The sequence below is a fragment of the Notolepis coatsorum genome (genome assembly GCF_963971535.1).
Source record: "Notolepis coatsorum genome assembly, chromosome: 8".
Classification (NCBI taxonomy): Eukaryota; Metazoa; Chordata; class Actinopteri; order Aulopiformes; family Paralepididae; genus Notolepis; species Notolepis coatsorum.
The window spans coordinates 56,513,333-56,539,028 of record NC_140172.1 but is presented as its reverse complement, the minus strand read 5'-3'; the positions used below and the strand labels follow the sequence as shown (position 1 = coordinate 56,539,028).

The window sequence follows — 25,696 nt, the reverse complement described above, 5'->3', positions numbered from 1 at the left end:
AGCATCACCCCTCGCTTGCGGACTGTCACCTGCTGAGCTGCTGATGAATCGAAAGCTGCGTACCACACTGCCGAGTTACTCAAAGAAAAAGAAACATCCAAAGTTGGAACAAAAGCTACAACAACAGAAGATGAAACAGAAGTCATTCTATGACAGAACAGCCAAGCAGCTTCCACCACTATCAAGCAATGATACAGTTAGGATTGAAGATCCTGATGGATGGAAGACAAAAGCCACTGTTCTTCAAGAAGTAGCTCCACGGTCTTTCACTGTGAGAACAGAGGAAGGTCATATCTTCAGACGTAACCGTCGCAGTCTTCTGAAAACACAAGGGACTGTTCGAGAGCTCAGTGAAGCCCACACTGAGTCTGAGTCCATCTCTCCACCTCTGACAGACTATAACCCTGACAACAGTCCAGGTGAACCTGTCTTAAGAAGAAGTGCAAGAGAAATCAGAAAGCCTGAAAGACTGGATTTGTAAAAAAAAAAAAGAAAAAAAAATTAAGAAAGCAAAAGAAGAAAAAGAAAAAAAAATAGAAAAAGTGTGATAGAAAGATTTTATATATATAGTGTAGTATGTATTAATTATGTTAATATGGTAATTGGTTAAAATGATGTGTTAAAGAAAAAATGGTTAAGATACCTGACACCTGTAATTTATTTTTTCTACCGTTTACAGAGAAAGGGGGATGTGATGATTAAGGATGTTATGATTACTTTGCACCACTAGGTGTCAGTATGATAGGCTCTGATAAGTAGAACATCCAGGAAGTAAGAACGACCATCTGGAGATAACATGTAACTTGTGCTGTGGTAGTAAAATAAAGTACTGGTGTTCATGAGCAAGGACTCAACTCATAATTGAACCACTGAACAAAACACTCCCTAATTTCTAAACCCTGGCTACGACCCTGGTTCCAAGATGGTTGCCCTAAGAGAAATCTTTTGGCAATGTTGGTGACAACATGAGACCCAATGTTGTTTACATTTTTTAGTGTATGCAGATATGTTGAAATTATGTCAGATAACTGCAATTCGGAAAAGTTAGAGTAGAGAGACTAACCCAGGATTTGCGAGTTTGAGGGCTGTTCCATTGCATTTTCAGGTGTTTCCTTGTTCCCATTTCAGTGGAATACACTGGACGTCTGAAGACAATACAAACTGGTTGAGACAGGACTCCCTGGAAGAAGAGATCTTGTAACTCAATGGGACATTCCTGGATAAATAAAGGATAAAAAAAAAATATATGTATTATTATCATTTAAAAAAAAATTATCTACTTTTTCTCCCATTTTCTATTTTTTCTCCCATTCCAATTTCGTATCGTCCAATTCTACCCTCCCCTGTCTCGAACGCTGTTAGGCCATGCCTCCTACAAGCCGGCTGCAATGTGGACGAAGCCTTACATCACGTGTCCCCTCCGGTACTCGAGGAAGCAGCCGTCGCATCTTTTCACCTGCACAGCGCGATCTCTCAGCGGCGGGGGTCTGCGTGGGAGGGACACGCCACCCCCGTCGCTTCCTGATTCTGCTGCGCAGGCGCACCAACCGACCTGTAGGAGTCGCTGTCCACAGCGTCCGATCCCCACCCATCAGCTTCCCACCCCCTAATACTGCCAATTGTATTAGTATGAACGACCAGCCAAGCTGATAGCAATGTGGAGAGCTGGGCTCGAACCCAGCGTCTCCTGCATTGGTGGCGAGTGCCTTGCTCACTACACCACCGAGCCGCCCCTTATTATTATCATTATTATACTTTTTTTTACAGCACTAATTATCTGAGGTGCCACCCCTCCCCCATTTCAGTGTGTGTCCTCTCCCAGTTGCCTCATTTATGACTCGAAGCATCGTGGAGATAGGATCCTGCACAACCACCGCTCCACTCCAGAGAGTACTATAAACTGCTCAGTCATCTCACTGTAAGTCATGAATTAATATGCATTGGATATTGAGACAAATAACCATTTAAGTCCTTATCAAGTTTTCAGATGAACAGTGTTTTCCAACCTCGTTCTCTGAAGATGGTTACTGTGTACTTTCAAAGTTACACAGTGGGACAGGAGAGGTTGACTGCTTTCAGTTGATGATGTGATGATGTGAGATGATTTGTGATCGTTTGTGATGATTTGTGATGGTTTGGTACATTCACACTTCAGTTATGAGACATCATAAAATAGAGAAGATTATTATATGTTTGTTACTAAGTCCTTAATGCATGGAGGGTGTTGGCAGAAGACCAGTGCTGCATGCACTGCATGTATTTATTATTTCCTTTTTATGTGAGGCACTTTGTAAACTCTATTTTTGATAAATGCTATATAAACGTAATTATATTGTTATTATTCATTATTATCAATAATAATAACACACATGCTAATAAGAATGACTTGGAAATCCTATTTGACCTAGGTCTGTTTACTTTGTAGAATAGCAGGGGACACCCAGGGGGGAGCCTCCTCTCTCCTCTCCTCCCCTGTGAGACCTTTCCTGGGTGACTTGCAGCTGAGACCCGGGGAGCAGGAATAACAAGCTAATTGAAACAGACTCTCGTCATGATGTTTACTGTCTAGGGATGTTTGAATGTAACATGGCTAATGCAGCTATATGTGGGGTGGTGCTTTCCTCCTCCAAAGAGTATACTCCAGGGTAATTAGTTATATGAATCAGTGCACAGCTTCAAAGGCTCCTGAACATAAGTATACTTACCAGGCAGCCAGCTAAGCATATAGATTTTTATTATAGAATGAGTGGTGTAAAACAATTTTATATAATCCACACACACCCAAGGGTATATATTCAACCTATATTTGACATTTATTTGAAGGATAAACCCCTTGAGATATGCTATCTCGTTTTCGAGGATACAAAACATACAATACAATACAAAACATACAATACAATACAATACAATACAATACATAACAAAACACAACAAAACAAAATACACATACACTGACAGACGCTCTCCCAAGCTCACCCCCACAGTCCATACTGATTCCTCCCAAGAGGATCACCAATATATATATATATATGTTCCCATATAAAACACATACAAACTTATAGTTTGATCTGTAAACATGTAAACCTACCTAAATATACTGTAACGTTTGGGGTTTTGCTCTCACCTGGGAGCAAAAGCCCTGGCGTTGCCCAATGGTAATTACCTGTCTTCCTGCCCTGATTGCCCTAATTGATACCTGGTGTGTATAGTTGACTTGCTTCATATGTTCCCCTGGTTTACTACTCAGATTGTCAGTCGTTCACTGAACATTGCCGTGAGTACACTTTCGTGAAGAAACGCTTATCGCACCCGTCTTGGAGGATAAGTTAGTTGCCGCTGATATATTACCTTGTCTTATATTCTCATTTGGATACCCTGTAATGTGCTTATGTAGCACCGTCGCCCGACGTGTTTTGTTTTGTACCAGGTTTTGGAGACAGGGTTTTCTCCCCCTCGCTTTCCCCGAATTTTTAAGTATAGTTCTGTTAACGTGTTTGCGCGTTAACGCATTTTTGGAGACAGTGTTGTCTCTACTTTATTTTCCCTGTTTTGGAGACGAGAGTAGTCTCCCATTTTCATTGTGCCACGTTATTGGCGTGTATGCCCTTTTTGATATCTCACGAAAACAAATAAGCATTCTTTTGTTTGAGAATCAACACCTGCCTCTCGTCTACCTGTTCTGTCCTGCACTTGGGTCCAACACACCTACCCCATTGTAACAATATACTGTATATATATTCAGTTCATTCAGCAAACACAGACAGGTTCAGCAGGCTTCAGTTTTGACTAACTCATAATATTCATGTCCATCGTTATATCTTTAGCACTTTGCTTCAAAGCTATCGAAGTGAAGTCCCAAAGAGGATACTCTTGCTGGACCTACTCATGTAACACACAAGCAATAGCTGAAGCAGATCAGGTGGCTTGCTGGGCAAAACAAGAAGAACAATGATGATGAATTCACAATAGAAAGTAAAAATAGGAATATGTGAATAAGTAAAAACCATATCCTACTTATTCTCATACCCTCTTCACTTCCTCTCTGAGTCTAAGGCTGCAGTCAGATCAGATCCGACAAAGAAAGTGTTTTCCCATTCATTTGAATGGGGGTACCGTATTGGCTTTTGGCTCTGGCAGTGGTTACCGCATGGATTGCCTAAACAAAGCGAAATGTCGTGTGGCATGAAAGTTGAACCAGATTCAGATTTTGACATAACACAACCCCACCCCCATACTGCTGTGGCCAATCATGTAAGCTGCCAATCAGAGCGGAAGACGCCCATGGGAAGAGGAAACCTTTCCTGTTTACTGTCCATATAACATTCTAGTTGTGTATAGCATTCTAGCTGTGTATATCAAGTTTCAAGTTTGTTTATTAATTATCACAATAAAATACACATACTTTACAGTAAAATGCTTAGTTCTGTATGAGCCCCTGAGAGTGTGCTTCATACAGTAAAATAAAAGTAAGTAAGAAAGTAAGTAAAAAGTAAGTAAAGAGGAATATACATATATACAATATACAATACAATATACAATCTAAAGTACAACCTAGGTGCAGGCTAAGTACAGTGAGTAAAAATTTGTAAACTGAGGTACAATGCAGAAAATGAGGTACAAAACTTTGAGGTCAGGTGCAATTGCAAATGAGGTATGAATGTAGTGCAAATCTGTTAAGGTGAGTGTTTGTTTAAAAGTGAGTGTGTGCAATGAGTTTAGATGATGGGTTGTTACATGGAGTCATTGAGCATCCTGATGGCCTGGGGATAGAAGCTCCTTCTGAGTCTCTCTGTACTGGCCATGAGACTCCGGTAGCGCTTGCCTGACCGCAGCAGTTCAAAGAGGCAGTTGTTTGGGTGACTAGAGTCTTTGGTTATTCTCTTAGCCTTGGCCCTGCAACGCTTGTTGTAAACGTCCTGGAGAGTGGGAAGCCCACCTCCAATTGTGCGTTTCGGCTGAACGGGCCACTCTCTGTAGTCTGCTGCGGTCGTACTGTAGTAGTCCGCTATTCCCAAACCAGGAGGTGATGTTACCAGTCAGGATGCTCTCTATTGTGCATGAGTAGAAGTTCTTAAGGATCTTCTGACTCACTTTGAACTTCCTTAGGCGCCTAAGGAAGTAGAGGCGCTGCCGTGCCTTCTTCACTACACTGTCTTCAGGAATTTGCTCACATGTCAGAATCGCTTGTGTCACAATTACTCACAGCATCCAGAGTGATAACCCTTGACTTGTAACAACTATGTTGTTCTTCGGTACAACTTCCCGGCTTGGTTCTCAACACTGCAACAGTGCAACACTGCAGTGGACCAAGAGGCAAGATGGCTGCTCCCATACTGGCCTAATAGAACAGAACAGAATGGTTAACTACTCTTCTCTCCTCAAAAGTGAACGTAAAGGAACACGCCAACATTTTGGGAAATGTAGCCTAGCTAGCACAAATCAATGGAAGTGGATAGACTAGCTGTCAGCCAAAAACAGTTTTAAGATAGGCTAGTGGTCCGTATTTGCTTCCATTAATTTGTGCTAAGCTAGGCTTGCAGCTGGAAAGCTTTCTACTGAACACACAGAGAGGAAATTGGATAGATAGATAGATAGATCTATCTATCTTCTGGTCTGACTCTGGAGAAGACGGTAAGCGCATTTCCCATAATGTTGGCGTGTTCCATTAATGTAAAAATAAAGAAAATATGGAAACATACATTTACTATCCTGTTTCCTAACTGACTAAATGTTCCATGATTGGTTGCAGGAGTCTGATTCAGGATGTCTAACAACATGGCCATGGCGGACGCTCGGAAGACGGTAGAGCAGCTGAAGCTAGAGGTTAATATAGAGAGGATGATGGTGAGTCACCATAGCATTGTTACATTTATATTTATAATGACGTTGAATGTATAAATCTGTAGAGCGTTTACAGTTGTTTCATGTTTTTATTACAGTGTAAATGCCCTTAATGAAATATCCTATATGTTATCCAATCAGGGGAGAGAACCCTCCTTTTCTTACTGCTCATATTTGTCAGACCATTTTTGCAGTGTGGAGTTCTCTCTCCTGATTGGATACTGGGAACGGGATACCAGAAGATGTATTTTCTGTTTACTACAGAGCAGAAGGGACTGTTACTGACCAAACACACATACCAGTGATGACTGTTGGAATGTAGAGGTACTATTTTAACATGTAGACCACTTATTTTAACAAGAAAATACTTTAACACCTATGGGTTCAAACAAAGTGAAACGCTATGGCAACTAAACACTGCTGAAACCTGTGATGTCATCAGGTATAAAGTACTGAAGCTGCTCTATAGTGAATGGGGAAGGGGATAGGATGAAACACAGAGAGCACCCAATAATCTGAGTATATGTGTAGTGTAACTGAGGGGTACAATTCCCTGACTGTATTGAATAAGTATGGTATCATTAAACCACTACTGACTTATGTACATTACTACTGGCCATACAGTACACAGGTATATGAGATGAACACATCCACAATAACACGGCTTCACAACAAATACTTGTTTAGAAGAATATTTTTTAGCAACACGAAGATTATCTTACATTACTTTACTTATCAAGATTGAGAGTTGCGCTTGTAAGGCGAAGAATGTGCATGAATAGGTCAAGAGCGTAAGTCCATGAGCATATTACGCAGGAGATAATTAATACCACCTGTATCATAAGAATTATATATATGGTACACTAGTAGGGCAGCTGGAGATACTAATAGGGTCCCTCCGGTTATAGGCCAGCAGGGGAGAGGATTTGTCGGTAGCGAAAGTCTGGGTCAACGAGGAATAAGGAGACTCCAGGTACAGGAGGTACAGCAATAATCTCTTGATCCGCAGACGAACAACAGCTATTCTCCGGTATGCAGTGCCGCATGGAGGAAAGCTAGCCAGCCTCAGGCGTCCTAGAGGCGGGCTCAACGTTGCTCCTCACAGGGTAAATCCCACACAATTGTGGGTGTAGACGATTCTCCGCTCCATCAGCTACAGGACCAAAGCAAATATAATCCAGCCGAAAAGGGCTCTGTAGTCGCCGGTGTAGGTTATCCAGTGTACATATAAACACGGTTCTCGTCTAGGGCTCCTCGGATGACGGCACCAGGTTAAGCCGCCCAGCCTGGATAAGCACACTAGCTCGGTACGAGGAAGCGTTGGTAATGCTGGTCACTGTAGAACGGTAGCCGCACGATACACTATACATAATAGTTCACAAAGTCAGGGGGTCATGGTCGTCATCAAGAGAGTCGGGGAGCCTTGGCAACTCTATCAGCCTCGCCACGGGTCGGGTGTATGTCCGCCCTTGGACGAGCACTTCTGCCGCTCTGACCTTTCCGTCGGCACCAGTGATCACTTTGCTTACGCGGCCGGCCGGCCACATAGCTCGGGGTAGTGACTGGTCGATAATCATGACGACTGTACCTTCCGTCAAATTGTCTCTTTCTTTCACCCATTTCTGACGGGTCTGTAGAGACGGTAGATAGTGGAGGAGGAAACTGTTCCAAAACTTGTCAGCCAATACTTGACTGTACCTCCACATTCTTCGGCCGTTCTCTTCTTCAGGTCTGTACACTGTCTGGGAGCGCGGGGTCCAGCCGCCCCATCAAGAGAGTGTTGGGGGTGACTGGGTCGACATCTGCTACATCACTTGAGACGTAACCGAGGGGCTTTGAGTTCAATACTCCCTCGATCTCCGTGAGGACTGTCGTGAGGACTTCTTCCGCCACGGTCTGGGCCCCAAGCACGGCGTACAGGGCTGTCTTTATTGAACGTACTTCTCGTTCCCAAGTTCCACCGAAGTGAGGTGCATTCGGGGGGTTAAACTGGAAATCAATCTGAGATGGAGCAAGGTGGGTCTTAAGTTCTGGGCCCATAGCTTGGAAGCTCTCTCTCAGCTCTCTTTCTCCGCCTTTGAAGTTTGTCCCGTGATCAGACAATAATATAGACGGTTTTCCTTTCCGCGATGTGAATCTCCGGAAGGCCATAAGGAATGAGTCCGTACTCATGGTTGGAAGGAGTTCTATGTGTATCGCTCGGGTGGTCATGCATTTGAATACAATACCCCACCGCTTCTCCGTCCCTCTTCCTTTCTTTACATACAGCGGGCCGAAACAGTCCATACCGGTGGAGTGAAAGGGCTTGTCGCCGAGTCGGAGGCGACAGGGGGGTAGGTCAGCCATCCGGGGTATACTGGGCTGTGCTCGCCACTTGCGACAGTCTAGACAAGTCCGCTGGAAGCGTCGTACTGCTTCTCTTCCGTGCAGTATCCAATAGCGACGTCTTATCTCCGCGAAGACTCTCTCTGCCCCGGCGTGGTGCACGTCCTCGTCGTATTTCTTTATGATGAGCTCTGTGACCTTGTGTCGGCTGTTTAAGACTATCGGGTACTTGACGTCATCCGTTAAGTCTGGGGCTCTCCTCAGACGACCACCCACTCTGATGAGATTATGGGCGTCGCTCTCAGGGGCCAAGTGGAGCAGTCTGCTGTCTGACGGGACTGGCTTTGATCCCTGCAGACAGTCTAGCTCGTCGGGGAACGAGTCTCTCTGGGCTCGCTGTAGCAGAAGGAGTTCTGCTTCTTCGTAGTTAGCTGCAGTAATGTCAGTAGTGGACGGAACCTCTGGGTGGTGCCACAGGAATGTCTTTAACTGCGCACTCTCAAGGGTGGGGCAGTCGTCTATGTTGGGATCTGTGGGGACGAGTGTGTGTGTCAACCCACAGAACATAGATTTCTTCTTCTCTGCCTCCTCTTCACTCGCCTCCCGTGGGGTGGGTGTAGGCAACTCTTCTTCCGGGAGCTTGAGGAACTCGGGACCGTCACTATAGAGATTGTGACGGGTGAGGTCATCCAGGGACATTCCCCGTGTGATGACGTCAGCTGGGTTCTGTTTTGTGTCCACATACCTCCAGCATGCTGCTTCTGTTAACTCTTGGATCTCTGTGATTCTGACTCCCACGAAGACCTTGTATCTACACGAATCGGATTGGATCCATGTGAGTACGGTCATGGAGTCTGACCACAGGATTGTTCTTTGCACCGGGATGGTGAGTTCACGTTGGATTAACGTGGCGAGTTGCGCTCCTGCTAGGGCTGCGCAGAGCTCTAGACGCGGGATAGATTGTTGCTTGCGGGGGGCTATTCTTGAGCGAGCCAGGATGAAGGCAGTATGTATTTCTCCTCCCTCCTCTCGGGCCCGCAAGTAGGCCACCGAACCGTAGGCTACTTCGGAGGCATCGCTGAAGACGTGCAGGTCCATCTGACACGTCTCCGGCCTCACTGTGGGTGGGAAGTAGCTGCGGCGTATGTTGACACCTGGGAGCGAGCTGAGTTCTGTCTCCCACTCTCTCCATGTGGAGGCAAGGTGTTCGGGTATGGGATCGTCCCAGCCCTGGTCCTTGTCCCATAGCGCTCGCACAATCATCTTTGCCCTGGTGGTGTAAGGTAGAATACATCCCAACGGGTCATATTGTCTGGCGAGTGTTCTGTATACACTCCGTCTTGTGGTCGGTAGTGAAGTCGACCTTCCCTGCTCCTTGGTCAGGGGTGTGTGTTTATAATGTAGCGAGTCTGTTTTGAAGCGCCAGACTAGTCCTAATGTCATTTCTTGGGCTTCTCCTGGGATGGTCGCCATCCAGGTCTCGCTGCTTGCTGCCTTGTCCTCTGGGGAGAGGCTGCGCAATACTTGAGGGTCGCTGCTGGCCCACTGCCGGAGATCAAAGCCGCCTTTGATCAGGGAGGCGCGGAGCTTGAGTAGGAGGGCCTCGGCTTCTTCTGGCGTCGAGACGCTTTGCAGACAGTTGTCCACGTAGAAACTATTTTCTACACTTTGTCGGACCTCTTCATCAGCTGCTGGGTCTTCTGCGACGTGTTTTTGCAGTGCAAACGTAGCACAGCATGGGCTGCATGTGGTTCCGAAAGGGAGGACTTCCCATTGATAGATGGATGGTTGCTCATCCCCGATCCTCTCTCGCCATAAGAACCGCAGCAGGGGCTTGTCCTCTTCCACTAGTCGCACCTGCAGGAACATCCCTTTGATGTCGCCGCTGATGGCCACCTTGTTCTGGCGGAAACGTAGCAACACGCCCAGTAGCGAGGGGCAGAGTGTTGGGCCGGGCAAGAGCTCTTTATTCAGATTTTGTGATCCGATCTGGTAGCTGCAGTTAAACACAATACGATCCTTGCCGTTGTGGTGGACTTTGTGGTGCGGCACGTACCATGATTCGGTCGTCTGATCGGCCTCTTTAATGTCAATTCTCTTTATGTGTCCCGCTGTGATTAGCTTGTCAATCTCAGCGCGGTACATAGTAGCTTGAGCGGGGTCTCTGGCTAGGCGCCGCTCTGTGTTCGATAGATACCGCTCCGTCGCTTCTTTTGGGGCGTGGAAGGTAGGCATACCCTCTCGCCTCAGGAGTGGAGTTGCGTATCTCATCACTCCGTTGACTTGGACTCTCTTTGTCCCCTGCTCGAGGAGGGCTATAGCATAAATGTCTTCCTTGGAACGAATGTGTTTCTTTTAGTTCTTAAAGGGCATTGTCTCTAGTGTCCATAGCCTCTCGACGTGCTGTAGGAGGGTGGTGTCTTCTTCTGTCACTCTGGAGTGGAGGCAGCGAGTGGCTGCTGTTCGGTTGGGAGACCTGGAGAGGGGGCCTTGTAGTGTCCATCCTAAGCGGGTCTCGACTGCTGCTGGACAGCCTCTGGGCCCAGTGTGGACCCGGTCCATCGGGACGATGAGGTGTGCATGGTCGGATCCTATCAGCAGGGTCGGGGTGGCACCGTCTATGAGCGGTATAGGTAGTTGACGCAGGTGCACGTATTTGTCCATCAGCTTGGCGATGGGGTAGGTGTACTGCGACAGGCCTATGTCTTGGCTGGTGAAAGCGTTAGTGATCCTATACCGTCTCTCTGGCTGCCCGCTTGCTGCGATAGTGAAGGAGACGTTCTCACCCTTGATCGTCTTCAGGTCTCTTCTTATAGTCCGAATCGTCATCGTTTCTTCGCTCCCCCGCAGCCCCAGCTGGGCCGCAGCGGACGCGAGGAGAAGGGTCTTCTCTGACCCGTCGTCAAGGACGGCGTAGGTGTCCATGACCTTGTCCTCGTAACTCAGTGTTACGCGGACCACCTTCAAGAGCACCCGGGTGCCCCCGCTGCTGGCGGGGTCAATGTACATAACACTTGCCTTGGTGCTGCTTGAGGGTGCAGGCTTTCTTCTGTTACTGTCATGTAAAACGTCCAAGTGGGCTCCGTCACACCGACTACACCTCTTCTTTAAGCGGCACTCGGCTGTCATGTGACTGCGCGCACATCGGTAACAGCGGCGGTTGGACTTTATCCATTGACTCACCTCGTCGGCGGTCATCTTCTTGAACGTGTCACAGTGTGACAGCCAGTGTTCCTTTTCGCAGTACGGGCATACAATCTTCCACTTCTCTTTCATCGAGGGGGTACTGTGGTTCTTGTTGCGCGGTACTGATTCGGCTTGGTGCATGACGGTCACCAGCCTGCGGCCATCGTTTGATCTCCTAGGTCCCTCTCTGGAGCTTGGCGCGCTCCGCACGAACGTATCCAATCGTAGGCTGCTGACTTCTCTCGCCAGGAAGTCGGCTAGGTCTAGGAGGGATGGCTCGGGACTGTTAGGATCACGGTGGTCCCTTTGCCGCCTGAAGCGCTCTTGTCGGGCGGGCGGAAGCTTCTCTAATATTCTCTCAACATTAGAGTTCGCGTACAGTTCGTGCATACCCTTTTCCTTTTGTGCCCCCAGCATCCCTACCAGGGATTGTACCTTGATAGAGAGGTCATCTAGTGAGCGATTGTCTGTGGCTGGGGGTAGACGGTCAATATTCCTTATCTCTTGTATTACGTAGTCCCATATGCGTCCATAACGTTGGTCGAGGGCTACTAGAGCCGCGGTGTATGGGTCAGTAGAGTTGGAATATGCCAGCGCTATATTGTGCGCTCTGGGCACCTTCAGGTGCTTGAGTAGGATAGCATACTTGCACGGTTCATCTGGTACATCGGACATCATTGTCTCCAAGCACATTCGTAGCTCTGTGTACTGTGCTCTGTTCTCGTGTGTGAAGTCCGGGAACGTCGGTGTGCCAAGGTACGATGCCATGGATGGCTGGCACATTGGTGAGCGTTGGGGGAGAGGCCTCCTAGGCGAGTCTCCTCTTACGTGTCGTGGTGGGCTGGTACCTGTCGGGTACCAAGGCCCGTGTACCCAGGTGCTGTTCCTCGGGGCTGGTCGTGCGTCAAGCTCACCCGTGAATTGAGTCGGGGGTCTGTAGCGCAGAGCCGCGGGGGTAAAGTCTGGGCTGTACTGGACCTCCTGGTCCTGTGGAGTACGATGCTGCTGTTGGGCTTGACTTTCCTCCTCTCCCTCTTCTTCTTCCTCTGCCAGGTCGTCTAGATCCTGTAATCGTCTATTTAGTCTCTCAGCGGCGTAGGCCGGTTCTTCCCTGTTGCTGGGTCTCGCATGGACCGGTCGGGGAGGGGGTTCGGAGAGGTGTATAGGCTCTTTCGGTTGGCCGGGCTCAGGGTCGCTTGATCGGGTAGGGGAGGGTGCCCTAGACCCTTGTCTTGACGAGGCCCTGGAGCTCCGTGCGGAGGGAGGGGGGGTTGCCCTGGCAATCAGTTGCTCCATTATCTGCGCTTGTAATCGGTCGCGCTCGGCTTCGCGCTTGATGTGAGCGAGGTCGCGCTCTGCTTCGCGCTGGGCTTGGGCTGCGTCGCGCTGTGCATTGGCGGCTCCGCTCTGTGCATCGGCGGCGGCGCGCTGGGCTTCGGCGCGGTCTCTTTCCATATTCTCTTCCGTCTGGAGGCGTCTAGTCTCTAGGCGTATGCGGTCGTCGTCACTCCTTTGCTGCGCCTGGAAGCGCTCTCGCTCGATCGCAGAGTGTTCGCGTTCACTAAGGGCTTGCGCTTGGAGTTGCGCGTGGAAGCGTTCTCTTTGGTCTGCAGATTGTTCGCGCTCACTTACTTGTTGAGCCTGCAGGCGGTCTCTTTCCATGGTAGAGTGTTCGCGCTCGCTTTGGTGTTGCGCGCGGAGGCGCTCTTGTTCCAGGGAAGAATGTTTGCGCTCGCTAAGCGTCTGTGCTTGGAGTCGATCGCGTTCAGTGGAGGCTGCCAGGGTGGCGATAAAGGCCTGCGCCAGCATCTTGTCCGCCTCGCTGGGGGAAGACACTGATGGAGGTGATCGGCTTCTGGTAGTGCTCGTTGGAGATCCGTTCTCCTGTCGCGCTCCGAGGAGGTCCATCTCCTGGGTGCGCGTCTCTTCTGGTGGTGGGTCGGGCTCCGTCCCTGGAGGGCTTTCTTTATCCTGGAGCTCTCCGGGGACTGCCTCGTCGACGTTGGCGGGGGGTAAAGTCATGTCAGGTCCCTCCTGGTCCCCCCTGTGAGCTTGGTCAGTTACGTTAGAACCCACTAGGGTCTCTACTGGCAGGGTCGCCTGTTCGGTAGGGTTTGACATACTTTTACTATCCGCTTTTTCCGCGTTTAACGTCTGTATAAAGCTAGGTAGTAGACTGGCAGCGTAGTCCTCTAGGTAACGAGGTGGCTGCCGTCTGCGCTCCGGGCGATCTAGCTTAGGAGAACCGTTTGTGGAGTGTTCATCATTGGCCATGTTAATATTAATATTATATTAATATTACGCTAATTACCCTCCGGCTCGAAGGACCAATTGTAACTGAGGGGTACAATTCCCTGACTGTATTGAATAAGTATGGTATCATTAAACCACTACTGACTTATGTACATTACTACTGGCCATACAGTACACAGGTATATGAGATGAACACATCCACAATAACACGGCTTCACAACAAATACTTGTTTAGAAGAATATTTATTAGCAGCACGAAGATTATCTTACATTACTTTACTTATCAAGATTGAGAGTTGCGCTTGTAAGGCGAAGAATGTGCATGAATAGGTCAAGAGCGTAAGTCCATGAGCATATTACGCAGGAGATAATTAATACCACCTGTATCATAAGAATTATATATATGGTACACTAGTAGGGCAGCTGGAGATACTAATAGGGTCCCTCCGGTTGTAGGCCAGCAGGGGAGAGGATTTGTCGGTAGCGAAAGTCTGGGTCAACGAGGAATAAGGAGACTCCAGGTACAGGAGACAGTGCAATAATCTCTTGATCCGCAGACGAACAACAGCTATTCTCCGGTATGCAGTGCCGCATGGAGGAAAGCTAGCCAGCCTCAGGCGTCCTAGAGGCGGGCTCGACGTTGCTCCTCACAGGGTAAATCCCACACAATTGTGGGTGTAGATTCTCCGCTCCATCAGCTACAGGACCAAAGCAAATATAATCCAGCCGAAAAGGGCTCTGTAGTCGCCGGTGTAGGTTATCCAGTGTACATATCCACACGGTTCTCGTCTAGGGCTCCTCGGATGACGGCACCAGGTTAAGCCGCCCAGCCTGGATAAGCACACTAGCTCGGTACGAGGAAGCGTTGGTAATGCTGGTCACTGTAGAACGGTAGCCGCACGATACACTATACATAATAGACTATTACTTAATAATAGAATAGGTCGAACTCGACGATACAGCGTTAAACTCTGACACTTCAGCTATCAATTCGCACGCGGTCTCAAGGCTCTATTTTGGGGCAAAACGGGCCCACTTCACAGCACGTTGTATCGTGGTGTGAGGCTTCAACTTATTGGTTAACATAACTGCTGTATTCACCTGCGCCGTATTTATACGTTAGGTGAACAATCTAGTACCAGCCTCATTTCTGTCTCGTATTCTTGCGCAGAGCCGGTCATGTCCAGGCATGTCTTTGGCGGTGACTTTGAACTAGACATTGGGGGTATGGCCGTGGCGCCTAGGGGATCGCTGTCCAATAGGAGAACGAAATATTATGGTCTGTACTAGGTAAAGGGATATTCCGTGTATATGTACAAAGAATATACAAGGGATATCAGACGATATACAAATACTATACAATATATCTCAAGTAATAAATATATATATCCGGTTTAATCTGATCCTTCGTAACAGGTAGGTTTTCTGTTTCAGAACTTTGAACACGATATCGAATACAGCTCATTTGGATATGAAAAATCAAACATTCTGCAAGTCCGCAAAATCAATCTCTAGTTTATTGTCAATGAAGCAGCACTTACCTGATGACATCACAGGTTTGATTCTTACTTCTCTGATTTCTGGCTCCTTTTTAAAAATATATATATTTTCAAGAGCTGGGTCCAGTTGTACTAGGCACGTCTAGTGTTGTTACTGTATAGTCTTGCATAACTCTCTCCACACTACATTACACTACATTAGAGCTGTGCCAGCGCCAGAGAGAGGTCTACCTATTATCATTCCGCTATAGGGGAAAAATTCCCACTGAAATAGTTGGCCAATGGCATGCCACAGTCGACTCTAGATCATGTAACGAAGGTTATCCTATAACCTTAGTTATATGATTACTGGCAAAGTGTCTTGTTTTGCATATTGGTGTCACATCCCACCTGACTCTGCTCACTTCCCTCTGCCTTCTCATGGACAATTCCCCCCTCATCTTCCTCCACTCTGTCCTCCTCATCCTCCATTCACTCATGGACAGTTCCCTCTTCCTCCACCTGCTGGACAATTCCCCTCATTACATCCTGGACTCCTTATACATTTATGTATTGTCATATTGTCAAGTCTGCCTGTGTTCTTTTGTGTTTCCTTGTCTGGTCTTGTTGTCCTGTCTGGTTTAGGTTAGTTCTTGTCTTGTGTATTATGTTCCCAGTGGGTTTAGTCTGTCTTGTATTTGTGTCACTTTAGTCTGTCAGTCTGTTTCCCCCTCCCAGGTGTGTCTCATTGTCAATCAGTCCTCAGGTGTCAATTACCTTGTGTATTTAAGTCTTGTCTGCCCTGTCTGCCGTGCACGTTCATTGTCTTCGGTACCTGTTCTATGTTCCTGATATCCTGTACTCTGTTCCTGTCTATAATAATAATAATAATAATAATAATAATAATAATAATAATAATAATAATAATAATAATAATAATAATAATAATAATAATTAAATAATAATAATAATAATAATAATAATAATAATAATAATAATAATAATAATAATAATAATAATAATAATAATAATAATAATAATAATAATAATAATAATAATAATAATAATAATAATAGATTCTATTTGTAATGCGCTTTACAGTTGCGGGGCAAATCTCAAAGCGCTACAGTTAAAATAACTTAAAAACTAGCGAGAATAAAGGAAAGAAAGAATATAAAAATAGGCAAGACTAAACATAGAATAACATAGAGAAACATAGAATAAATAAAACTGATAAAAGAAATTGGTAAAAGAGCATAAAATGTGTGGAGCTAAAAATGTGATAAAAAGTCAACAGAAGGCTCTACTAAAAAGGTGAGTTTTGAGGCCTTTCTTGAAAGCATCCACAGTCTGTGGTGCTCTCAGGTAGTCAGGGAGAGCATTCCACAGCAAAAAGCCCGATCTCCCATAGTGCAGAGATTGGTCCTTGGGCGCTGGAGGAGGTTTGCCTGGCCAGAGCGGAGATGTCGAGAGGAGGAGTGAGGGGTGATGAGTTCTTTGAGGTATAGGGGGGGGGGGGGGGGCGTTTCCGTAGAGGCATTGGTGGGTGAGCAGGGAGACTTTGAACTCAAACCTGAGTGAGACAGGGAGCCAGTGAAGGAACTTGAGGATGGGAGTGATGTGGTGGTATTTCCGCACTCTCATCAGGATCCTAGCAGCGCTGTTTTGGATACATTGTAGCATTTGGATGTTCTTGCTAGGGATCCCGATGAGGAGTGCATTGCAGTAATCCAGCCTGGAGGAAACAAAGGCGTGGATGAGCTTTTCGGCATCTGACAGAGTGAGTGAGGGGCGAAGTTTGGCGATGTTCCTAAGGTGGTAGAAAGAGTTTTTGTATAATTGATTTATGTGCGCTTCAAAGGTCAGGTGAGGGTCCATTTTTACCCCTAGGTTGGTGATTGTTGGTGACAGGGTGATGTTTTGGCCGGTGATGGTGGTGATGGTCGATGAGCGAACCTGGTGTGCGGTGCCAATAATAATGGCTTCAGTTTTAGAACTGTTTAACTGTAAGAAGTTGTGCTTCATCCACGCCTTGGTCTCCTCAAGGCAGGTGGTCAGAGTGGAAGATGGCAGAACTGTGGATGGGGTAGGGTTTCTTTTTAGGTAGAGTTGGGTGTCATCAGCGTAGCAGGGGAATGATATTCCATGCCGGCTGATGACAGAGCCAAGGGGGAGCATGTAGAGGGTGAATAGGGTGGGGCCGAGGACTGATCCTTGTGGGACACCACAGGTGACATGATGGGTGTCAGACCTTGCCTCTCCCAAGGAGACATACTCCGTTCTTCCGGTGAGGTAAGATCTGAACCAATCAAGGACAGAGTCTGAAAGTCTGATGGTGGATTGAAGCCGGTGAAGGAGGATGTCATGATCGACGGTGTCGAAAGCTGCTGTGAGCTCAAGGAGGATGAGGAGGGAAGAGGAGCCAGCATCACCTGTCATCAGTAGGTCATTGGTGACCCTGACCAGGGCAGTTTCGGTGCTGTGGCCGGAGCGGAAACCTGACTGGAACTTCTCGAGAAGTTGGTTCGAGTTTAGGTGGTCCTGAGTGGCAACTACCTTCTCCAGCACCTTGGACAGGAATGGGAGGTTGGATATAGGTCTGTAGTTGGCCAAGATTACCAGGTCTAGGGAGGGTTTTTTAATTAGTGGTTTTATGACTGCAGTTTTAAGGGCAGAGGGGACATGGCCAGCCTGGAGAGAGAGGTTTATGACCTTGGTGATGAGAGGGCTCATAGCGACAATATTGTATTTCACCAGGGCTGAGGGAAAGGGGTCCAGGCGTCCAGGATACAAGTGGAAGGCTTCATTTTCCTGACGATTTCCTCAACCTCTCGCTGTGTGATGATTGAAAAGCAGCAGAGAGGTTGAGTAGTTGCCGGCTGTGGTTCAACTGTTTGGACTGGAGGGGCAGAGGGGCTAGAGAGGAGGGAGCGGATGGTGTCAACTTTGGTCCTGAAGAAGGTGGCAAAGTTGCTACACTGTTCCTCAGAAGAGTCAGAGTGAGGTGATATTTGGGGTTTGAGGAGGTGGTTGATGGTGAAGAATAGTTGCTTGGAGTTTCCAGGACTGTCATTTATGATGGAGGAGTAGTATTGGGACCGTGCTAGACTGAGGGATTTTGAGTAGGCCTTCTGGTGTTCACGGTAGGCCAATTTGTGTACAGTGAGTCCTGAGACCTTGAGTCGCCGCTCAAGGACACGCCCAGCAGTCTTCATACTCCGCAGCTCGCTGGTGTACCAGGGGGCTGAGCGTGCGAAGGTGACTGTTTTGGATTTGACAGGGGCATGGAGATCCAGAAGACTGGATCCTGTTGCCTTTTGGATTTGTCGCTCACCCCGCCTGCCATGCTGTCATGTATTTGTTTCTAGTTCAGTTTATTCGTGTATCCTGTAGTTTATGTTTTCCCCTCTTCCAGCGTTGGCTGAGCGGTATTCTTTTGTAGTTTCAGTTTGTGTTTGTGCTTCAGTAAAGATCATATTATCACTACCCGCCCTGTTCTGACTGCTTCCTCACCTGCCTGTCTGCATATGGATCCCACCACCAACACCTCCTTGTCTAACCATGACAATTGGACTATACTCGAGCCTATTGTGCACGTTGAAAAAACCTTTCATGCACCTTACATCGACCTAGCCACGCCCACTTCCAGTAGTATATAACCCGGTGTAGTGGCCATGCTCACCCTTCCCAGGGGTCCTCAGGGCCGAAAAGCAAGACGCTTTGCCAGTAATCATATAACTAGGGTTTCTCAACTGGTGGGTCGCGACCCAAAAGTGGGTAGCGGGGCCATTTTGAATGAGTGTAATTTTTTTTTTTAATTATAATTTTTTTTGCACTAAAGTGGCTTCTCAGCTCTTGTCCAGCTGAAGACAAAGCAGAGGAACAGATTGGACATATGAGCATGACCTCAGAGTTGCTTTGTCTACCATCATCCCAGACTTTGAGACTCTTGTCAGGAGCAAACAACATCCCCAGTTATCCCATTAGTTCCCTGGGATGTTAAGCTAAGAAGTCTGCTAAGAAGGATATATTATTTATTATTATTATTATTATTATTATTATTATTATTATTATTATTATTATTATTATTATTATTATTATTATTATTATTATTATTATTATTATTATTATTATTATTATTTTATTTCATTGTGTTTTTAGCCCTAGTTGCACTTTTTTTGCAACCCCAGTTATCCCATTAGTTCCCCCAAACTTACTGTAAGCTAAGAAGTCTGCTAAGAAGCAGACTTCTTTTTTGTGTTTATTTCATGTTGTTAACAGTGCATGAAAGATTGCGTATTACTGCAAAAAATAATAATATTTGAAATAAATCATAGTGGTTCAAAAATGTGGGTCGCGGCGGTCAGGTGGCGTAGCGGAGATTGTGCTCGTCACCAATGCAAGAGGCTGCGGTCTCGACTCCCGGAGTCAGCATTGCCTTGGCTTGGGCTGATCGTCATACTAACTCGTTTGGCTGAGTTATGGGGAGGGAAGTCATGGGTGGGAATCTGGCGTTGTGGACAGCGACGACCTACAGGTCAGGTCTGGGCGCTTGCTCAGCGGAGGCAGGACTTGATGAAGGCAGCGTGACCTCCCAAGCGTTACGCTTCACCAATGAGAGTCCTCGCTGCCAGGTGAAAAAAGAGTCACTGGCTGTCACCGCACGTGTCGGAGGAAGCGTGCGGATTTCTTCAGGGTTCCCTTGTACCGACCAGTAGGAGTACATGCGCACAACAACCAGGCAGGGGAGGGGGGGAATTGGCACAACGACTAAATTGGGATGGGGAGAAAAACAGAGAAAAATCTGAGAAAGAGAGGATACAAAATAATAATAATAATAATAATAATAATAATTTGGGTCGCGACTTAATGACTAAGGAAAATGTTGGGTCCCGAGGCTAGACCAGTTGAGAACCACTGGGTTATAGAGGATAACCTTTGTTATATTTCATACTGGCTCCGCGTCATGCTTCGCCTATTGGATTAATGGGCGGAAAGCAGGCGCGTAGCCCTGATAAATGTACCCCCTGAGGTACCCTCACAACCACCAAAGCGGGGAGGGTCCTAGCCCCACACTCGTCCTAACGAGGAGCGGGAGGATAGAACTCCGACACTATGCGTAATAGGGCGCATCTTCCCTAAAACACACAGCGTGAGTAGACCGTGCGTAATAAGCCCACCGTCTACATCACCACACATCCCTGCTAACACACTAGCGGCGGGATGCAGAAGAGGTCACCGCACTAAGGACCGCACCGCACGAGAGACAGAGCTCTCAGTCATGTCCACGAGATAGAACCTGACAAAAGGACCCGGGGAGGACCATGAAGCCGCAGCGCAGATGTCCTCCACCGAGACCCCTCTAAGCAGGGCAGCAGAGGCCGCCATACCACAGGTGGAATGCGCTCTGATGCCCGCGGGGGGAACCTGTCCAAGCAAGGTGTAACAGAGGGAAATGCCCTCGCACAACCAATGTGACAGGCGTTGTTTTGACAGCGCCTTACCCTTGTTAGGGCCATCGTGACAAACAAATAGTTGACTGGTAGCCCTGAGGTCCTGTGTGTGCTTAAGATATATCGCAAGCGCACAAATGGAACACAATAGGTGAAGGCGCTTTTCCACCTCTCCTGCGTGAGGGGGAGGGTGGAAAGCCTTTAGCACAATAACCCCGGAGCAATAAGAGCTCCGGACAATTGTTGGCACAAAGGCTGGGTCGGGTCCACAGAGTAACACTGCTATCATCCCCCTGTATAGACAGGTACTCTGGTCAACCCGAACAAGCGTATAACTCACCCACGCGTTTAGCGGGGTGATGGCCAGGAGACTCCGCTGGCTGGGAGGAGGGGTACTCTTCACCAGTCTACAGCGAAGCCCAGATTGGACAGGTGTTCCACCCACCTGGTCCGGGCCTGGCGGATTCCTCCGACCGGCTAAGGACCAGTATGTCGTCTAGGCAAAAAATAAGATTCTTATCCCCTGACGACGTAGAGGTTCTAGCGTCTTGGTCTTGAAAGACAGCTGATCCAACAGCTTACACTCGAGAGACTAATAAGCTATCGTTAAATGTAGAAAAATCTAATTTGATTGTATTTTGTAGTAAAGGCAAAAGTTATTCGAAAAAGGAGGCAAAGCTATTAATCAGTGACACCAAAATCAATCAAGTAACTTCAACAAAGTTTTTAGGGATCTTAGTTGATGATAAACTCAATTGGAAAAAAACACATTGATCATGTTTGTAAAAAGCAATGAAGTCAGTAGGTATAATTAGGAAGGTGTGTTCATTGATAAATAGAAGTTGTTTTTTAATCCTGTATTATAGTCTGATCTTTCCTTACATATCTTATTATAACATAATATGGGCTAGCACTCATTCATCTCATCTTCAAAAAAATTCAGGGGTCCTCCGTCTGAATAGAACGATGACACACCATGGAAGACACACAGCCAGGTCTTCCCCCCTGGCCCGGGAGCGGCTCTCCCCGTGGGGCCGGGGTGATTAGCCCTGGCGCACCAAACATGGGTAAAATTCGGGGTCCTCCGTCTGAATAGAACGGTGAGACACCAGGGAAGACACACAGGTCTTGTGAGAACTGGGGTCTGGAGCACAGCCCAATTGCTGAATACACGAGAAGAGAAAGGAGCGGTTTCAAGGGTGTTTAATGGTAATTGAGCAACACAGGAATTGGGGGGAAATAGAACAGGGTTAATGTTCTGTCCTGTGGCTGCCACGGCGGCAGTGAGCGAGCAAGCGGTCCTGGTGCTTGTCGGGGGAGCTGCTGGGTGACAGCGGGTGAATAGGTGTTCCTCTTTGGGAACGGTGACGTCCAGACAGGGACGCTGGAGCTGCTGGGTGGCAGCGGGAGACTAGGTGCTCCTCTTCGGGAACAGGTGACGTCCAGACAGGGACGGCGGTCCTTTGGGGCACAGGAGAGAAACGGGTTAGAGTAAGCCAATACACGGAGGGTGTCTAGCAGTAGAGCTTTCGGCAGAGACGTCGTACCTGGACAGTGGTAATTAATACCATGACAGCTTCTGGTCAGCGTCAAGGTGCAGATATAGTCCCCTCATCAGGGGAGGATAGGATGCAGCTGGGGAGAGTGGGGTGTTTGCCCGTGTGTGAATTAGGGGGATGGAATACAGCTGGGTGAATGAGGGTGAAGGAAGGGGTGACTGAAGAAAGAGAGGATGATGAGGAGTGCGCAGTGGATAGAGAGGGGGATGAAGAGGAGCGTGTGGAGGACGTGAGGGGAAAAGGAGGGGGAGTGAAGTAGGCCCGTGCTGTGATTATGACAGGTCTTCCCTCTGGCCCGGGAGTGGCTCTCCCCGTGGGGCCGGGGTGACTAGCCCTGGCGCACCAAACAGGGGGTAAAATTCCACCTCCACAGACTGCCCACCGCTCACGCTTCCCAATTGCTCGGAGTGCTGAGCGTAGGTTTTGACGCCACTCAACTCAGGGCCCAGGGAGAAGGATCGCCGGCCCAGGGATACTCAGTGATGGGCAAGCTACTTGGAAAATGTAGCAAGCTACACTACAAGTTACTCTCGATTAAATATAGCTAAACTACAATGGAAGCTATCCCCAGAGAAATGTAGCAAGCTACACTATAAGAACATGGCAAAAATAGCTAGCTACATCGGCACTACTTTTTTTTTTTTTTTTTTTACTTTGTGATCAAGTTTACACCAAACAAATAGGCAGGCAAAAAAATTGCTCAGTTTGATTGTTTATTATAAAACTGAAACAAGCCCTCGGTCTGGCTTTTTGTGTCATCCTTTTAACATGAGGAAAGAACTGTGGAAACGTAATAAATAAAAGGCAGTGAAACAATAATAAAATAAACACAAATATATACTCCCTCTATTGGAATGGAGACTTTTCAGCATAGGATAAACTACTGTTTCAACTCAAACCACAGTAGCAAAATGACAACAACCTGGCCAAAGAAAAAGTGCAAGAAACATTTGTCTACAAAATAGACATTAACGAAATCCTATGTAACATTTATACATTCTTAAGTACGGAAATAAGCAGCATGGGGTAATCTGCATTGGAACTATACTACTACAGTATGTACTCAAGAGTATAACACTCAAGCTTGACACTGCTAGACAAACAATACTATCCTTGGCTGCTAGATATGTAACTCACAAAACATTCCATGGCCACAGGTTGAGAACCACTGGTCTAGGACGATCTTTTCCCTATTTTTTTCTTTTCTCCACCCCCCAATGTACAGTGTACAGTGTCCCCCTACCCCAACCCCCCCCCCCCCCCCTCCAATGTACAGCCCCCACCCACCCAACCTCCTCCAATGTACAGTTTCTACGTCAAATGTATATACACTCTTTTTCTGGACACTTTTTGTATCACAAACAGTACTGTATTTGCAAATCTGATATGTCATAAATGTATAGATGTAGCAGTACTGTCTATCTGTATGTCGTGTGTGTCATATATGTTATGATGAATTGAAAATGGGGGACCCTGATGTAAACAAGACGAAAGTCTTTCTCTGGTCTGCATCCCCTTAACAATTGTATGTATTGAGCTGTACTGTACTGTACCCATTCTGCAATCTGTTAATACACTTTTCAATCAATCAATCAATAATATTGTTCATAGCAGCTAGCCTATCTCAGACTGTTAGTTAAAGCTGTTGATAAAAAGTGCACTGACTTGTGTGCTGTTTGGGAACAGTTGACAATGTTTATGTAAAGACAGTAAGGGTTTTTCACCTGAATATGTGTTCTCAAGTTAGTATTGGACGTGTGGGACGTCGAGAGCAGCTTCGTTTTTGGTTGACACAATAAACACCTAAACACATATGTTTTAGGCGTTTTTTCAGTCAAACTCATAAACGTGTCCAGGTAGGGCCATGGAGATGCAGTGTTGTTATTGTTGTTGACATCATCTTCATCAATGCCATCAGTGGAAACATCAAATCCCTCTGCCATTATTTCGTGCTGACTGGTTCTGTTATTGTAAATTGCATGATCCATTCATTCTCATTCAGTGGTCTGCGTTTCGATTTTCACTTCCTGGTTTGAGGCCTGGAGTCCCGCCCTATCCTGCCTCTGATTGGCCTACCCGTAAAGTTTTGGCCTACCATACCCAATCGTGAGTCGTCACTCATATCTAAACAAACCAACCAATCATAGTGGGTTTTTTACGGGGAGTTTTTTTTTCTCCTCGCAGATCTTCTAGTCTAGACAAAAGTAGCATGTAACGTTTCTCGTCGCTACGTTACTACTTCGTTCTATAAATAGCTCCGCTACAGAGATCGCTACCCTGGTTAAAAAGTAGCGAGCTACCAGCACGCTACTGAGAATTGTAGTTAAGCTATGTAGCGTCGCTACTTGTAGCTAGCTACTGCCCAACACTGGGGATACTCCACGACGAACGCGCTGGGGGAGTCCTGAAAAGGACTTTTTGGGTGGTGGAATATCCATCTCTAACTAACGGTAACAATAACCCATGCTCTCAGCGCGGCAGGTGCTTGTGAACAGCCTTTTTCGCGTGAAAAAAACGAGGAAGGGTGAGCATTGGCAACTACACCGGGTTATATACTACCGGAAGTGGGCGTGGCTAGGTAGATGTAAGGTGCATGAAACGTTTTTTCAACGTGCGCAATAGGCGCAAGCATCATCCAATAGGCGAAGCAAGACGCAGAGCCAGTATGAAATATAATGGAATGTCAAGGTGTCACGGATGTTAGAGATTCAACCAGAATAAGACTAAGTAAATGGAACTAGGTTGAAGACTAGGAAGATGGAAGAATGACTATTATTTATTAGAATTGTAAGGAGATTGTGATTCTCATTCATTTGCTGAGATGAGGTCAATTATGGCAGACTCTGATAGGATAATGGGGAAGAATGCAGAGAATGAATGAACCGCTGGGTTGTAAATAAATAAAATAAAAAGTCTTCTGATTGAACTTTAACATTAAACAAGGCCAGTCCCTACAACAGCCTCTGTGCTTACTGTATCTCAAGGCCTACTCCAGGGATGCCACAAAAGGCTCTGACCCCTCTGGTGAAATGCCTACATGTACTATATGCCAATCATGCACATTTTAATTGATCTGTTTTGATTTGTATTGGCTCAATTAAGCCGGATCAAATTCTGATCCTTTTTTGTTAAATCCTAAATTAAATCCATTAAGGGAAAGCTGTGATGTAGGCTATTTTGTTTCTTTAAGCAGAGCTATTTAATTTCCAATCATATTTGACCTACATTGGTTTTCCTAACTTTAATATTCATTCACTCTTTATTTAATCTGGAAAGATCATTGAGAGCAGGCTCTCATTTACAATGATGTGGAGAGGAACAATACATAATACAAAAACAATATAGAAACAGAAAAGTCAGTCAATTAAACAATCCAAATCAATAAAAACAATTACAGACTGAGGTGAATCAAGCATCAATAATATAGCTTCAACGACCCTCCTTCTGTCACAGTTTACTTGCAATGTTATCTAAATGGCATTTAAATGCAAATGTATCATCAAGCCAGATGCCAAGATGTTTATATTCTTTAACTCTCTCAATAATATACCCATTCACAGTGTATAATGTGCAAATCATCACAAACAGTATTGGCTCTACA

The 25,696-nt window shown here is 46.6% G+C and overlaps 1 protein-coding gene across 1 annotated transcript in view; it reads left to right on the top strand.

The window, feature by feature from the left end:
- Positions 1-5,763: 5,763 nt before the first annotated feature.
- Positions 5,764-25,696, top strand: part of gng8 (guanine nucleotide binding protein (G protein), gamma 8) — a gene marked incomplete at both ends in the record, with an annotated part of 33,666 nt that continues 13,733 nt past the window's right edge. The window contains one exon of the mRNA XM_084320617.1: positions 5,764-5,844. Coding sequence (XP_084176743.1) covers positions 5,764-5,844 — 81 coding nt within the window. The remainder of the gene's footprint in view (positions 5,845-25,696) is intronic.